The 14,775-nt window shown below is 40.2% G+C and overlaps 1 protein-coding gene across 1 annotated transcript in view; it reads right to left on the bottom strand.

Moving 5' to 3' along the window:
- Window positions 1-11,270, bottom strand: part of RIT2 (Ras like without CAAX 2) — a 155,584-nt gene extending 144,314 nt beyond the window's left edge. The window contains exon 1 of the mRNA XM_081802510.1: window positions 10,961-11,270. Coding sequence (XP_081658636.1) covers window positions 10,961-11,063 — 103 coding nt within the window. The 5' untranslated portion in view covers window positions 11,064-11,270. The remainder of the gene's footprint in view (window positions 1-10,960) is intronic.
- Window positions 11,271-14,775: the final 3,505 nt, after the last annotated feature.

Here is a 14,775-nt window from a genome sequence, read left to right as displayed (position 1 = left end):
GAGGGGAGAAGGGGAGGAGGAAGGGGGAAGGGTAGGGGCAGGGGAGAGGAAAGGGGAAGGGGAGGGGAAGGGGAGGAGGAGAGAAAGGGGAAGGGGAGGGCAAAGGGGAAGAAGAGAGGAAGAGAAGGGAGAAAGGGAAGGGAAGGGGGAAGGGGAGGTGCAGAGGGAGAAGCCTGAGGAGGGGTTCCATCCAGGGACCCTGGGATCATGACCTGAGCCGAAGGCACATGCTTAACCAACTGAGCTACCCAGGTGCCCCTGAGAACATTTCATAAAATATTTTTCTTCCACCCTACCTTCCTCTTGGTATCAGGTGGGAAATGGTTTGGTAAATAAAACCTGAGTTATTTTCAGTGTTCCATCTGTGTTCAGCTGCCAACTGTCCCCGTCATGTAGCTTTCAAGGAATGTGCACTCTTCCTGATTCTACAGTATCTGCCTAGCACACCATCACTTTTGGCAACATGGCACATGCATATTGGTTATTCTTGCCTATCTGCCAAATTTTGGCCCACAACCTTACTTTGACCTCTTTGTCTTACTGAGCATCCTAAACAGAGAGTGGGCTTATTCATCTTCAAATCCATTGTCACCAAAGAGTATTCATGCTAGCCTGAGCCTAGCTTCCTCCCAAGCCACAGTCTCCCCTCTGTTCACATACCTACTATACTTCTATTGGTTCCAGTTTCTTTCTCTATATCCAGGGTTCTTCACATCACAGAATTTTAGAATACTGCTTAGTTTTATTTCACTATGTAAGTGTGGTGTCTTACTCCCTGTCCTTTCTCAAAGATGAAAGAAGGAAATTGAATTTATAAATATTTTTGAGAATTTACTACCATAGGCTTCACAGGAGAGAAAAGACCATATAAAATCTATTTCCTATCCTGCAGGAATTTGCATTCAAGATGGGGAGATCAAGTATAAAAAGACTGCAAGTCACATAAAAAGGCAAGATTTAAATAACATTTTAAGACCACAAACCAGACACTAGAAGAACCTGTATAGTTGTGAGCAGTGATGAAATGAAGAGTCAGAAAGAATTTTAAGTGTAAGGGGACAAATGTTAGACTGGAGGAGACTGGGAAGATATGAAGGAGCAGACAATACTTCTGCAGAATCTGGAAGTAAAGATAAAACTGGATAAATTGAGAGAAAGGAAGAGAGAGCTTATGTTGGAATAATTATATGAATACTATACGGAAGAAGCCTCAAGAATTTGAGAGGTAGAAGTAGAGTAATTTGTCTAGAAGACAGATCATTCTGGTTGGTATGGGTCTTTTTAGATCAGGGCATAGCTCACACTGATAGAGGGGGAGAGAGAGACAGAGAGGCTAAGAGAGAAATGAGAGACTCAGGGCAACAAACCTTCTCATAACAGGACCAACATAAAATAACAGTTCTGCATCATCTTGGCTTTTGTAGCCTTGGTTCTGGATCTTCATGCTTGTACTTCATTGGACTCCATTAACAAGGTATTCCTGATTTTCTACTTCAACCCCTCATTGATTCCTCCTGACTTCTGACATTTGTCTCTGTTCCCAAATTTCTGCCCTGTCTGGACTGATTCCTCTATGCCATCCAACACAACACCGCTCCCTATGTGACGAGCCTTGGGGATGCCTCCTTGATGATTAGTTGATGGACAGGCCCACATGGTCTCACACATCAGGAGTCTTGCGGACTTTGGATGTCAGCCTGTTGGCAATGGGCAAGCCACTGAAGACGTTTGAGCAGGAGAAGAGAAAAGCAAAATGGACAATTGCCCTGATGGTGAAATGGGGAGCAGAAAGCAGTGGGCTGTCCACATAGGTTAAAAGATGATGGGAGGAGACCAATTAGTTAAAGTACAATTCAATTTCAAATAACAGGCACGCCCCTTGTGCTTCTAAATAAAGAGTCTGATTTCTTCCATTTAACAAAAATCTATATGTGTAGCTTATTATTAGCTGTTCCTACAACCATTAAAGAGGGCTCTCCATTTCAATGTAGCAAAGCTGCTACTGTGGAGAACAAAGGGACTATCTCATTATTCAAAATGTATTAAAACAACACATGTATTAACGAAACAAATTTCAGTCCAAATTCGAGCACAGGTCTGCTCTGTTATAAACTGTAGCCCCTATAAGCAGACCCTCTGTGCTAGTATAACAGGCCAGGCTATTGTCCTCAAATCCTCAAATCCTTTCTCTCTGAGGCAGTGCGGGGTGTGTGTGTGCCTGTGATGGGTCAATTAGGATGAATACAGGGATTGCTTACTAGGGTAACTAGCAACGTGCCATTATTATTGTCAGTGAAATTGCTACTCAAGAGACTAAAGCTGCAACTAATCAATATAAGGATACAGAGAGCAAAAGTAGGCATAGAGCAAGTGGAGAGACAATGACACATTTACAATATTCAACCCAAATCACATTTTCCTATAACCCATTTAAAGATCTGCCATTACTCTCCCCTACCCTACTAAGGTGAACTCCCTTAGGTGGAAATGTGGGAGAGGGGGAAAGGAAGGAGGGAAGGAAGGAGGAGAGCAAGCAAGGGATTTAATGAGGATGGAATATCTTGGGCATTATAATTCACAGTATTTAATATTTTCTAATATCTATGTAACAGCCCTCTGAGGTAATTTTAAATAATGTCATTTTTTTAAATTTTTTGGATGGGAAAAATAGAGACTCAGAGTTTGAGTGGCCCCTGTAAGCTCAAATGCTATTAAGGACAACTTGTTAAAGACAAATTATCCATTTACGTTACATGCATTATCTGGCACTTATCATGTGCGAGGTTTTGTTATTTGTTATTTGTTATTTTTATTTACAGATGAGAAAACACAAGTCTGGGTTTCTGCATGCCCAAGCCTTCGGTTCACATTGTTCTCATAATTTCTATGCTGAGGCGTCATCTTACAGATCCAGGGCAGGTGGAGAACATGGGACATGAGCGGTCTAGCGTACGATGGTTCAGAGCACAGGATGTGGCGGAGGCTGACTCCCACAGGGCAACCACAGGTTCTGGGTTTCTGCACGAGTTACTCAGCCTCCCCAAGCCTCGCTTCTCTCCTCTGTAATCTAAAGAAAATCACCCCAGCTACACTGCATTGTCTTAGAGGATCCCATGAAATAATGTATAGAAAGCACTTAGAACAGAATCAGGCACATTAAAGACTCAAAAATTCACATTATTTTCATTGGGGTAAGAAACTGAAAGACAGAGACATAGTTTGGGCAGAACGAGAATCATCCCTCCTGGTGTGTGTCCACCGGCTTCAGCACAGGCCACACTGACATGTTTCTCATTTTAAAGCGTGTGAAGAGGAAGTATGGAGTGATCAACTCTCTAAGGTTTCCTTCTCCCTTCAGTAAGTAACTACTCAAACACCCAAGCAATGCCTTCCCTGCACAAGCCATCTTCTAAACAAAGACCTTCCCTTACCACATATCTTATCAAACCACTTAAAAATCCTTGTCTGGTGTCTCATTGTGAGACCACCAATTTTCTCTACAATCTTGTTCTAGTTCAAGTCAAGATTTTTTTCCCTGGGATTCTCAACCTTGTGCATCCTCTGATTCCCTTCCCAATACAACATCCTTAGCTTCCTCCAGCGTCCTCCAGCGTCCTCCAGCCCACTCATTGCTTCACGCACACTCCAGGGAGAATCTGGCACATACTTCTATCTCTCTGATACACTCGGCAGCGGCGGGATGCTCAAGCACCTGCGAGTGTGGAGACCAGAACAGGTCCTATTCCAATGCTGATGTGATGCTGTTGGCAGAGCAGACAAAGGGCAGGATGGATTACCTAGCACAATTGTCAGTAGTGACCCTTAGCTGGTGCCCACTGATGAACCAGAAGAGCAGATGGCACTGCTCGGGGATGGTCCTCAGAGAGCTGCCATTTATGAGCAAAACCCAAGGGGTTGAGTTGAGAACATTGCTGGGCCTTGTAGATAACAGCCAAATTCAGGGATCAGAGAGTTTCAGGCATGCTTGTAAGCAATGCAAAGGATGGCCCTCTATCAGAGAACATACACTCATGACACCACCACACTGCAAAGACACACACACACACACAAAATAATCACCCTCAGCAGCCTAGCTTCCAATTAAGAGAAGCAGATTTTATGCTGGTTTATAAGAGGCAGCATGGTTCAATGGGAAAACCCATCATCCAGAAAGTCAGGAGGCTTCTGGTTCCAGTGCTGTAGCTGAGCAGCTAAGCCACCTATAGGAGGTTCCTCTCACTTCTTGAGCCACAGTGCACATTGTTTTCAAAATACCATGTGTACATCTCTCCCTTCGCACCTACCCCATTGCACAACAGTTCTCTGTTCTCACATCCCTTTCACACTGCTAGACAGGGTGGGGGTTGTTATTCTTGGTAATAGTTCTGGGCCTTTCATAGGTCTAGGCACACAGACCACACACATGCAAGATACACACAGACACACACAGACATACACACACACACATCCTCCATTCTTATTAAATAAAAGACAGAGAAGGTTATTTCCCATTTGTGAGCTGGAGTTTCTTTCCATTACTCTGTAATATACACATACAGAGAAAATATTCTCCCTAAAACAGATCAGCACCCAAGAGATTTCAAAAATCCACCTGATATATCCAGCACCCCATTTACTTTCTTCATTAACATAATTCCAGTTTTTAATGATTTCTTATTACTGTGTTACTTGATTTTGTCAAGCTGAGGGGCCTGTCATCACTTCCCTATGTGGATGAGGCCCCCAGGGGTCTCGGAATGAACCAGAACGCAAGATGTCCTTGGTGCCTAAACCTTGTTGGGTCAGAACATCCCATCCTCCCCTGGCTACACCTCATCAGGGTAATACTCTCTGTAGTTTCTATATAAAATTAAAATTTGCCATGTACTTTGGTGTCTATGATTTTGTCTGTTGTCTGAAATATATCTATGAAGATTCAGCTGAAGTCAGAACTCAGGTACATTGTACCATCTCCTCAAGAAATACAATGAAAACTCTCAGCGTGGGAAAATGAAAATAGGGTGAGCACTGAACTGAAAGATGTGTGGGGGCCTCGGGCTCATCATTTTGTATCTCTGTGTCTTTGGGCACATTACTTTTTTCTGTGGGCCCAGTTTTATCATGTATGAAGTGCAGACACTAATGTCTACCTCACGAGACCGAGATGAGGAGTAAATGGGGTCTGGTGAATGCAATAGATCGTTGGCCACTGCTGCTCCAAAGTGAATGTGTAGTTGTAAGGCACCGAGCAGCATAGGGGTAGTCAGGAATCAATACAAGTTCATTCATCTCCAGACCCTTCTTCTGATAAAGACATAGGATGGTACTAAGTCTTTTTTTTTTTTTATCAGTTTAAAATCTATAGAGTGCTTATAATCGTGGAAATATTGTTCGTCAACATCTTTTACCCGAATTACACTTTCAATCGTTATTTGAGCCAGTGGCTCCCAATTTACTTTTCTACTGAAACTTACTTGGACCTCTTGGCCAATTCTTGCTGACAGGATTGTGGTGAGTGATGATGTGCAGTATGATCAGGGTTTTGACAATTAAGAGTGAGAGCAGAGGGCCGCCGAGTCTTGAAATCTTTTCATTTTTCCCTGTTTATTTTTTCTTTTGCCTTTGCAGTTCAGAGGGTTCAAATAACACATGGTCATGATGTGGCAATTATTCAGCTTTGTCAGATCCAAAGTTCTGCTAATGAGGTTAAACACAGAGCCTTAGGGACAGGGATGATGCACTTGATTGTTTGCCTTGATTTAATTCATCAGATAAAGGCTCGATTTTCTACCTGCTTATACCAGTTCATTGTGGTTGAAGGAATTGGTTTTGTGCTGCTTCCTGTTTACCTCAGAAAATATTGTTATTGCTTTCATTTTATAAAATCCTGCTTCACAAAACTCAACGTATAAAAGAGACCAATTGCAGGAGAGTGTGGGGCAGAGTAGGATTGCCTATTTTACAAATGAGTTGCCTCTTAAAAAAATTCACAACGGATGCATTCTAATGAATTCTGAGTCCCCTAAAACTTTTTATGCTTTCAGCTTAGTTGCTTTGTTTGGTCTTAGTTTTCACAGTTTTCTGAGATAGTTTGAAAGCATGACTCAGGGGAGATTTTTCCAAATGCCCCAAAGATACCAAGTTATCAAGATCCCTCCATTATTGTGATAGCCCTCACATGGCTGTTTCTCTTTGCATGCCCTGTTCCTGTTAAATTCTGTTCCTCTCCACCCCCCACTTTCTCTGTACTTTTCCTTCTCAACTTCAAGAAATCCTGTTCATCCCTTAATACACAATTCAAGTGTCACCTCTGCTGAGATTCCTTCTTAGATTTTACATGCAGATTTAGCCATTGCTTACCCTGAGCTTCCACAGTTCTTAGACAGAGGCCCATTATAAACTTACCAGTTTGTAGTATACAATATATTTCCCCCCATGACAGGGTAAGGTCCCAGAGGGCTGGGGTCGTGGCTGGAATAGCAATGAGGAACACCACCCTCTCTCAACTATTTCGAATATATTTTACCCCTGACAAAATTTCATCAAGGTAATTTCAAAATGTGTCCTAGGAGTGGAGAAGTCCATGTCAATCTCATCTGATATTCGAATACGTTATCTACTTTTCTCACGAAATCTGATGGAAAACAATTTCAAGTTAGAAAACGTGAGTCACTTTCCTGTTTCTTACTTCCTTCTGTATCCTCTTGGACAAAAATCAATACTTCTGTGCCTCAGATGCCTCGTCTGAACACAGGGAATAGATGGCCTGCTCGCCTCAAATTATTTTATCCTCAATTCAGGTCATAAAACAGAGTAGGAAAAATCTATCTTGGAAAGTAAGATCTTATTATTATTGGATAAGATCTGCTGAATAATTTGAGTCTGAGCTGGAAGAACCAGACGGGAATTCAGGGGAAGAAAGCAGACACTAGCCATGCTCTGTCATGGAGCAAAAGCCCTTATGTTTCAAACTACAGAGACAGCGAAATGTTCATGTTTAAAACAGCTACAAGGATTGTTTAGACTCCATTAAATTCTTAAGCCACAGCTGTGAGATTTTATTATTTTTCTTTGTTTTGAGGGAGGGGAGGGGATGGTAGGCAATGGAACAAAGAGATGGAGGCTTGAATGTGCGTAATTCACACCAAATTCATTGGGTAATTGATCCAATTTTTAATTACAATACCCTGTGTAAATACTTGGATATGGAGTAAAAACAGACTCAAGGGGTTCAGGAGGGTTGTGCTGCAGATGTGACTCTGCCACAATTGTGGCATGAATTTGGCAAGTCCCTTCAACTTCCCGGGCCCGGGTTCCTCCATCTTTCAAATGGGGTAGGGACTCTTTCTTGTTTATCCTGTTTTCTCAGTATTTATAACACTCTTGGATAATATTAGGTATAACTTTAAATTATATAAATATAAATGTGATAAAAATGTTTTATTTATAAATAATATAAATATGTTTGTGTACTTGTATTTAAAGATAAAAAAGGTATAGATACATAAATGAGAATATTAGTCTAGATGGTAGAAATTTCTTTTAGATATAACATTCAAGAGGTAGAGAATGCATTACCAACAGGCCTATTTTCTTTCTTTCTTCCTTTCTTGTTTTGTTTTTTTTAGAGAGAGCGAGAGCGTGGGGGTTAGGGAGGAGCTGAGGGAGAGGGAGAGAGAGGATCCCAAGCAAGCTCTATGCTCAGCATAGAGCCATGCATGGGGTTCCATCTCACGACCCTGAGATCATGATCTGAGCTAAAACCAAGAGTCAGACGCTTAACAGACTGAGCCACCCAGGCACCCTATTTTCTTCTTGATAGTAAGTGGTAGAACTCTTTGCTTTTCCTTCTAGGGCGTTAAATAGAATGTAGAAGAATCAGGTAAAACGTCACAGAAATCTATCATTACCTCCATGACCAAGCACAAGTGGTCACCCTGGGACTCAGTTTTTCCATTTGCAAATTGGCCACAGCTATTTAGATTGTGAAGATTGGCGATTAGCATGAAAACCATATTTCCATATCTGCCACAGGAATGTTCACTTCCTTCTTGCTTCCTCTCTATGGGAACTAGCACAGGGCCCATGCATAGTACTTGCTCAATAACTTGATTGGTGGTTTGAGATTTCTCAAACACAATACAGTTATTTGCCCATACATTTTAAATCTTGTGGGAATTCCTGTTTCAGTGAAGTTGAAAATCCTTCCAAAATTTCCTACTCACCAAAGGATGTCTTAGTAAAATATGGATACGGGGGAAAAAAAAAAAAAACTAATTTCACAGTAAGCATAGACAATCTCCAAGATTCTGTTCATTTAAAAATTATGGTTCCAGTAAATTAAGTTTCTCATTTATGTTCAAGGCAGACTCAGAATGACTCAGAATTAGAAACAGATGATAGCTTGATACATCTTCTTTAATTTCTTCAGAACAGCAGATATCTCCTTGAAATCCCTTCATACAACCCACCTTAATAGGTTTGTACAATTCTTTCACATAAACCATTGAAATTGTGGGAAGAAAAGTAAATTGGGGCTCTGTTGATCCAGATATTCAGCAATACAAAAAGTGGCTTTTTTATTTAAAAAAATTAGTTCATTTGAAAACAAACATTTTAACTTTCAAAAGAGGTTAATGTTGAGAATCAGTGCTTGAATATTTGTATACTGTTAACACCAAATGAATCACAGGGGCAAAGCCCAAGAGGAAGATGTGACTCCGTCACTCTGATTCCTAACGTTTAGCCACAAAGACGGCGTTTTTTGGACCTGGAATTGTCCTATGAATTATATTCTCTCTAAAGTAACAGCACAACAGAACTATTAACCCTCTTTTATTCTTAACCATCTCAGAGGTGAGCTGGCTACTCCTGTGTTAATCACACTGAAAAAGTTTTGCTCAACTATTTAATATACACAGTGAAGGTGAGAGCAACCCAGCATTTTGTTATGTCAACAATTTCTGCCAACATTTCATTATGTCAAAAATGTCTGGTTATTGGGAAGGTGACAATGATTAGTCAGTACAAACAGTATATGGGGAAGGTCAAAACACTAGACATAATGTCACCTCCAGGATAAGTATATTGCTGAAGGATGCCCTATCCTACATCTCCTCTCTCCACAGTCCATCTCCATGGAATAGATGACTAAAAACCAGTCACTCTATTCCCACATCCCCCAAGTTCCTGGTGAAACAGGAAAATACCCAGCCAGCAAGCAAAGGTAATCCACAGGCACACTGTGGGGCTTTTGCAGCATCTCTCTGACCTCACAGACTGCTGGTGGCATTTCCTTTAATTCCTCTCCTGCCTTCTTCTTAGAGCTGTTTCTCTCCTATTTTATTCTCACATTGTTCTTCCTCCTTGTATCTGACTGACTATATTCTTTCAAAAGATAGTTTTATTTTGCATGGATTATTTTCTCTTTATCCTTCCTCCTTCTTTCCCTCCCTCCCTAATCCTCACCTATTTTGATTCTTCCCCTTCAAACCATTACATTAAAAAAAAAGAAAAGCTTTTAGAAAATTCCTCATTCTTACCCAGTTGCAAAGTTTTTTACTTCACGTTTCCTTATTAGAAGAGATAACTTATTTTTCTCACTTAGACCAAGCATTTAGTGATTGACCAAATTCAGATTCACCTATTTCTTTTCTTTTTATAGTAATCCCTTATGGTGTTTTTTTTTTTAGGAGGGGTGATGTGGGGGGTTTTCAATTTTATGTCTCTTCCTCCTTTGTTGTCTGCTAGAGTCTCACTCTCTCTTCTCCTTTCTTTACTGATCAACTTTCTTACCACCTGTAGACTCACTACCAAAGTTATCAACTTTTTTTGGCTGGGGATATTTCTTACGCCAAGAATGTTGGCCTCAACTTTGAATCTTTTGTCAAGCACAAAACTATGGAAGATATATATATATATGTAATATATTACATATATATGTATATGTCCATGTATATATATATATATTATATATATATATTAGATATATATATATATAGTCCATGTTAACTCTAATATTTCTTCTGGCATCCCCACAGATATATCCCTCATGGGGATCTTTTTGAATTTATATAAAAAGTTATATTTACTTTTTTATTTTCTAGTGATAACCATAGCCCCAAGATAGTCACCTTTTGATCAGCCTCAAACACTGTTCCTATCTATTGTTTGAATTTGTTATATTTGGCCTTTTGAGCCCCTCAAGAAACCCGACCACTGACAACTTCTGTTGTGTTTTTTTTTTAATGGAGCAAAACAGATTTACCAGGCTTTACCTCCATTAGCATCCCATGTCCCTTTAAGATGTAGCTTTCTCTTCTAAACCTGTTAACCACAAAATTTGGTTTGATTACCCTGCACAGGTCCCACAAAGAATGCCATTCCTTCAATCCCTGTCACTTTCAAAAACCAACTTTCCTCATGGCTTTCAAAGACCACACCATACTATGTCAGATCAGAGACAAGGAAAAGGGGACAGGGAGATCCTAATCAAAGAAACAAACACAACAATCAGCACTGATACTCCTTCCTGTGTGTCTGTGTTTGCGTATGTGTGTTTCATTGACTATTCATAGCACCTCTTTCTTCATGTGAGTATTTTTGAGAACAGGAGCATATTTTCCCGATACCATGGCTATTTCATAAATATCATGTTATTAACTTTAAAAAGGACATATAAATTATGATCAAATATCACCCAGCAAGAAATCAAAGGAAAAAAAAAAAAAGATGTTCTTTAAGTTCTATACGTTATCACTGGCTGTCTTTTCATTCTGACTTGTCTACATCTTTTCAGCAGTCCTTATTACTTTTAAACATCCTGTCAGATACTTGCGTTTAACTGCTACAGCTAGCTAGCCCCCCACGGCATTACTATTATCATTATTATCAGTATTCACTCTATAGAGTTGCCTCTCCAGAGCTCCCTCCTTCCCCAGCATTTGGTATTAAAACTTACCGCTTTTACCAACTCCCCCAGCTCCCAGCATTACCACCTTGTACTCTCTGGACCCGCCTGATGCACGGCTGGGGGAGCAGCTGGCTTCGTTTTCTACCTCCATCTTACCCGAGAGACGGGAGGAGAAAAAAGAAAAAGTCGCCCGCCCGTGTCAGGTGCTCGCTCAGATACTAAGCAACTCTAAAACTGTGTCAAAAGAAAGGTTTAGTACGAGGTAAGAACCATCAGCGTCGGGGGGCTCGCTGCTGGTCCTCTTGCTCGAGCGGGTCTCATAGCAACCACTTCAATTGCCTCCAATAAAAATCTGTCTTTTACATCCCCTCCTCCTTCCTATCCTTCACTCTTGCGTCTCCCACGATTTCTCTCATTCTCTGTCTCTGTCTCTGTTTGTTGGTTTTTTTTTTCCCCCTTTCCCTCCTCCGTTTCTTTCTTCATTCCCCTTCCTCACTCTGTCTCTCCTTTCTCTCTCCTGCCCCCTGCATGGTCGCAGTTGTTAGAAGCACGCATTTGGCTACTTTCCAGGCTGCTCGAATGGAGTGAATCTAAGACTTAGAAGATGCTATGTCTCACAGGCTGACTTCTGTAGCTACAGCTTTAAAGACACTATTTTCTTTTAATCAGAGTCAATTAATTAAGAAAGATGTCTGTTGCTTATCTCCTTGCTTCCATCTTCTTGCAGGGTTTTCATTCTGGGAAAAGAGATGTTACCAATTGAGAAGAAAAAAACCCCAGTAACTCAGGGCTCTTAAGGACGGGTCTTTAGTGTTGTTGAAATAATAGCTGGCTACCAGAAATTGTTTCAGCTCACTTGACAGCTGCAGTTCTAACATAAGGAGGTATTTGAATTAGGTCATTGCCATGTTTGGACAGGGATCATCCTTGTTTACACTAGTTAAGGATAATCTAAAACACAAGGATTCTGCCAAGCATGAAAGAGATACTTAATAAATATTTTTGCTGACAATTATGGCAGTATTAAAGATCCTAGAAGATTCTTTTTCAAATGTCCAAACTCCTACCTCTTATTTGAATTCTTTCAAATTCTGCTCTTCTCTACTTTGTCTGTTTTTCTTTGAAAAATTGTTAAATTATAGAGGTCTTACAATGCTTTCAGTAATCACTAATTGTCATAGTCAGACCCTGTCTTTCAAACAAGTGATAATGATGTTCTGTAGGTTTATTGTCTATTTTCTGACTGTGAAATTGTATCATGATTAGATGCAGTCAAGTGTTTGGTATACATAGACTTATCTTTCTATTTAGATGTTAAAATCTTCTAGGAAAGGAACTGTATTTAATCAGTTCCTTATGACTCTAGAGTGTATGACCAAGCATTGGGCACAGAGGAGATGCTCAACATATTTTTGTTGGTAACTGGAGAGGTAACAAATAGTCATAGCCAAGAGCACAGGATCTGGAGCCTGATTGCTTGTGTTCAGATCTGGACTCAGCCACTTAATAGCTGTGTGACCTTGGGTAAATTACTTCACCTCTCTGTGCCTCAGTTTCTTCATCTATAAAATGGTTTATTAAAACCCTGCTCTATTAACTCATTAAGTGAGTTGAATGTTTGCACAGTGCTTTAAACAGTGTCTGGCAAATTATAAGCACTATTTAATTGTATGATATCATGATTATGATTATTATTTTGAGTTAATGGTGCTCCCAGCTCACTGTTTATAAGCACTCACCAGAAGAGAAAATCATCTCAAGTGTTTATTGGCCATCTACATGCCTTCTTTGCTAAAGTATCTGTTCAAAGTAGATATATCAAGATGTTTGTTTCTTCATTACTGAGTTTTGATGGTTCTTTATATATTCTATATAAGTGTTTTATCAGATGTATGCTCTGCAAATATTCCTCCCCAGTCTGTGGCTCTTCTACAGTGTCTTTCAAAGGGCAACAGTTTTAAATTTTGATGGAACCCAATTTGTGCTTTAAAAAAAGTTAAGCGACTGCCTTCGGCTCAGGTCATGATCCTGGAGTCCCGGGATCGAGTCCTGCATCGGGCTCCCTGCTCGGCAGGGAGTCTGCTTCTCCCTCTGACCCTCCTCCCTCTCATGCTCTCTGTCTCTCATTCTCTCTGTCTCAAATAAATAAATAAAATCTTTAAAAAAAAATAAAAATAAAAAAATAAAAATGAACCTTCCTCCTGGACGCTCCCATCGGACACCCTGCTTGTATCACTCTTATCCTCGACGAGGTCAGTATCATTCTTCGTCTCTTCAGGAAGCATGTCACCCTCCAAGTTCTAGCTTTAGTTCAGCCTCTTCTCGTGTTTAACCTCTGTGCCTGAAGAGTCCTACAACTTATCCTCCCTGAGGACAGTCTCCCTGTCCTTTCCCCTTTTGCACTACTCAATTCATTCTGTATACTAATGTCAGGGAAATCCACTGAAAATGTCAACCTGACCAATCCTATTGTACACATATTCATGAATCAAATGCCTAAATAACACAGTCCAATAGCCTAGAATGGTACATAGGAACACAAAGCATTTATTCCAGTCTTGTGTCCTCACACTCCATAGAACAGAGTCAGGCAAAGTGGGCTACTTGCCTTTCTTCCAACAAAACTGTCATTTCCATAATTGGATCTAATAAAGAACTCTAGCTGTAGTATAATTATCCTTTAATTGATTCACTGAAACTTTATTCCTCAATGAAAAGAGATATGTAAACAGTAGCATTTCGATTCAAGGCCTTTCTGGGTTTTGTTTCTACTTCTGGTACAAAATTCTTATGACTTTGAGCAAATCACTTGTGCCTCTGGCTATCTGTTCCACCATCTGTTACTCTGTTTTCCATGTCAGGCATTCTGATTTGGTGGTAAAACACAGGGATTGTCATGCCAGCTGTGTCCTTGGTGTTCTTTTTTACAATTATTTTAATATTGGTTAAGAGGAAAGAGCCCATGGAAATGTCTTTTAACGGTAAATAGATGAATGGCTTGTCAAATATCAGCGGGCATTGTGAGAGGGAAATTTAGTGAGTTAGTCTTCTCCTCAATGTTTAATGCATCTGTCCATACTCCTTAAATGGAAGTCAGCAAGATTTTTCCCTATTTACATGGAAGATGAAAAACAGGAAGGGCGGGGTGGGGGGGACTTCCCCAGTATAAAGCTTTGTCTACCTCTTTTTTGAAATTCTAAGGTACTCCACTCTAGTCCCTTCTCTTGAGTTACTAAGGGCCACAAAACTCCTGACGTTTGAACTTTGAAGCATTCTAATGCTACTGATTTTCAGTTTTGGTTAGTGAACCTTTGTGAATTTGCATGCCTGGTTCCTTAACCTGTGCACCCAAAAGTCTAAGGGGGTGTATGTTCACATGTGTGCATGTGTGTTTGCATGTCAGAGATGACGGGGAAGAGGAAGGGAGAGAAAGGGAAAAGGAAAGAAAGGAGGGGTGAAGAGAGAGGAAGGTATCTTTCAGGTGTATACATGAAATTGAAATGCAATAGCTGGGTAACTAAAGTCATTACATGGCAGATTACTAAACTCTTAGGAAAATCATTAAATGATTGAAGTTTATATTTGCTTCCTCTAACCTACCCTGGTACTTGCCATCCTTTTTGAATGTCATGTGATTCCCTTTGAGTGCTCATGTCCATCAGATGAAGACCCAGGTGTTCCAAGTAACTTGAGCAAGACCTTGATTTTCTTCTAATCAGAAGCTTGCATTATTTACTTTCATATGTCTATGGTACAATTATACTAATATATGCAATGATAACTGTGAGGCTATGTGAGATAATGTAATGTTCAAGAAATATTTAATTTTATTCAGTATAATTTTGATACATTCTACTTGCTAT

This window comes from Leptonychotes weddellii, chromosome 13 (genome assembly GCF_054177405.1).
Source record: "Leptonychotes weddellii isolate Sample4059 chromosome 13, ASM5417740v2, whole genome shotgun sequence".
NCBI classification, from domain to species: domain Eukaryota; kingdom Metazoa; phylum Chordata; class Mammalia; order Carnivora; family Phocidae; genus Leptonychotes; species Leptonychotes weddellii.
This window is presented reverse-complemented; position numbering and strand designations above follow the sequence as displayed.